This window comes from Aplysia californica, unplaced genomic scaffold (genome assembly GCF_000002075.1).
Source record: "Aplysia californica isolate F4 #8 unplaced genomic scaffold, AplCal3.0 scaffold00062, whole genome shotgun sequence".
In the NCBI taxonomy this organism is placed as follows: Eukaryota; Metazoa; Mollusca; class Gastropoda; order Aplysiida; family Aplysiidae; genus Aplysia; species Aplysia californica.
The window spans coordinates 1,454,485-1,456,537 of NW_004797332.1; the positions used below are offsets into that span (position 1 = coordinate 1,454,485).

General features: G+C 45.3%; 1 protein-coding gene across 1 annotated transcript in view; it reads left to right on the forward strand.

The window, feature by feature from the left end:
• Positions 1-2,053, forward strand: part of LOC101864208 (nesprin-1) — a gene marked incomplete in the record, with an annotated part of 244,542 nt that overhangs the window by 84,760 nt on the left and 157,729 nt on the right. Inside the window, 1 exon segment of the mRNA XM_005093370.3 lies at positions 1,858-1,976. Coding sequence (XP_005093427.3) covers positions 1,858-1,976 — 119 coding nt within the window.

A 2,053-nucleotide genomic window follows, 5' to 3' on the forward strand; every position in this document is an offset into this window, starting at 1 on the left:
CCCCTCCCCCTCCTCCTCCCTGCCTCTCCCCCTTTTGCACCCACAACTAGAGTCCGTGTGGGGAACAGCCTGAATAAGCTTTACTGCTTTCCTCCCCCAATGACGGCCAGCGTAAGAGCACAATTTCCTTCAATTATTTGACCGTTTTTCCTCCGCGGATGGTGGGTTTTATGTCTACGGTGGGTGGTTGATCACAACGTTGTTGGGTAATGGGTGCCTAGGTCATTGAGTGGAGCAGCTACTGTGAGAACAACTTTTGTGAGTTGTGTTTTGTTTGTGGGCACCATTGCTGTTGTTGTCTTGTTTTAAAGAACCATACAGATTTGTTTGCTATTGTTTCTCATTTGTTCTGTTGTCATTTTATTATATAGATGTGGGGATTTTGGATGTGTTTTTGAGTGAGGAAGTGGTAGATGGTTGAATGATACGATCTTAAATGGCTGTTTTCATTTGTTTGCAGTTTGGTTTTTTTGTTCGTTTATTCTAGTTATATTGTTTTTGCTGTTTGTTGTTTTTCTTGGTGGGAGGGGTGCCATTGACATAATATTGTTCATTTACGAGTCGGGCTTCTACCCAGCCTGACAGGGCCAATCCTGTGTGAGGGGGATACAGCATCCCAACGGAAGGACCGAAATACTTGATAAAAATTCTGTCCACTAGGAAATCGAACGAAGATCTCCCGCATGCAAAGGGGAAGCACTGAACCGTTTCACAGGAGGCACCGGTGCGGTTCAGATAGGCTACAACCTATACGTTCTTACTATCTATCTATCTATCTGACCGTCTAGGCTACAACTGATGGAGTGAAGCTAAACAGGAGACCTTGTTTGGCCTAAATAATATGTGGAGCAGTCTGATGGCGTCTCTCTGTTGTTTTGCCCCGCTCAGTAAACTGAAAAAAATACTGTTGTCGACAACAATAATATACGTGAATACCAGACAAATTCAATAACCCATTTGGACAGACCCCGAGACAGTGTTATGTATGCGGAGTAGTCTGCACCTCTTAGTAGCTCTGCCCCGCTCGGCAAACTGAAAAATATACAATAACTGTCGACAAACGTAACATCCAAGAATACCAAATCAATTGAATAACCCGACCGGACAGACTCCGAGACATTGTTGTGTATACGCGGGGTACTTGTAGTCTGCGCCTTTCTGTTGCTCTGCCTCGTTCGGCAAACTGAAAAATATACAATAAAAGTCTACAAACGTAAAATAGGAGAATACCAAACCAACGAAATAACCCGAGCGGACAACCCCCCCCCCTTGCCCACGATGACGTGCCAGAGGCATGTAGGGTCACACACCTGATCTCATTGATTACGCAATGATTGATGCTTGAACGTGATCCCTACTAAATAGGGAGCGGAATGCTGCTTGCCTTCCCCCGCCCCCGCCCCCTTCCCAACCCTGCTGTCTTTTCCTCGTATTCCGGTTCTGTCCTGGTCTAATCTGGTATCTGGTATATATGAGCCGAACTTGACCGATTTGGGTCTTTCTGATGCCGGTGTTTTTGTCATGGAATAGGAAGCAACGATGGTAGTTGAGAGAGAGAGAGAGAGAGAATTGGGGCAGCAGGGAGTAATTTGGAAAGGGCCCTGTTTGTTGTTGTTGTTGTTGTTGTTATTGAAGAGGAGGAGGAGGATGTTACTGGAAATTTGGAACATATGTGGGGAAAAGTTTGTCAAAAGTTGTTGGCATCGCTGTGGCTTATTCTGCTTTTACTAATGCTTCTATTACTGATTTTTTTGTGGGGGGAGGGGGCATGATGGTAAAGGTTTTACGATATGTTTTTACGATATGTTTGGAGCTTTTTAGAAGTTTTGTTTGATTTCGTCTCACTTTTCTTCACAGAAACTTTCCGACGAGGTGGACGCGAAACGCGAGTCTGTGCAAGTCTTGAAGGGGCAAGGCTCGGAGCTCACTCCCAAACTCAGTCAGCGGGATGGTGAGCTGGTGGAGGAAACTATCAGGTAAATCATAGGTCTGTCTGTCTGTCTGTCTGCTTGTCTGTCTGTCTGTCTGTCTGTCTGTCTGTCTGTCTGTCTGT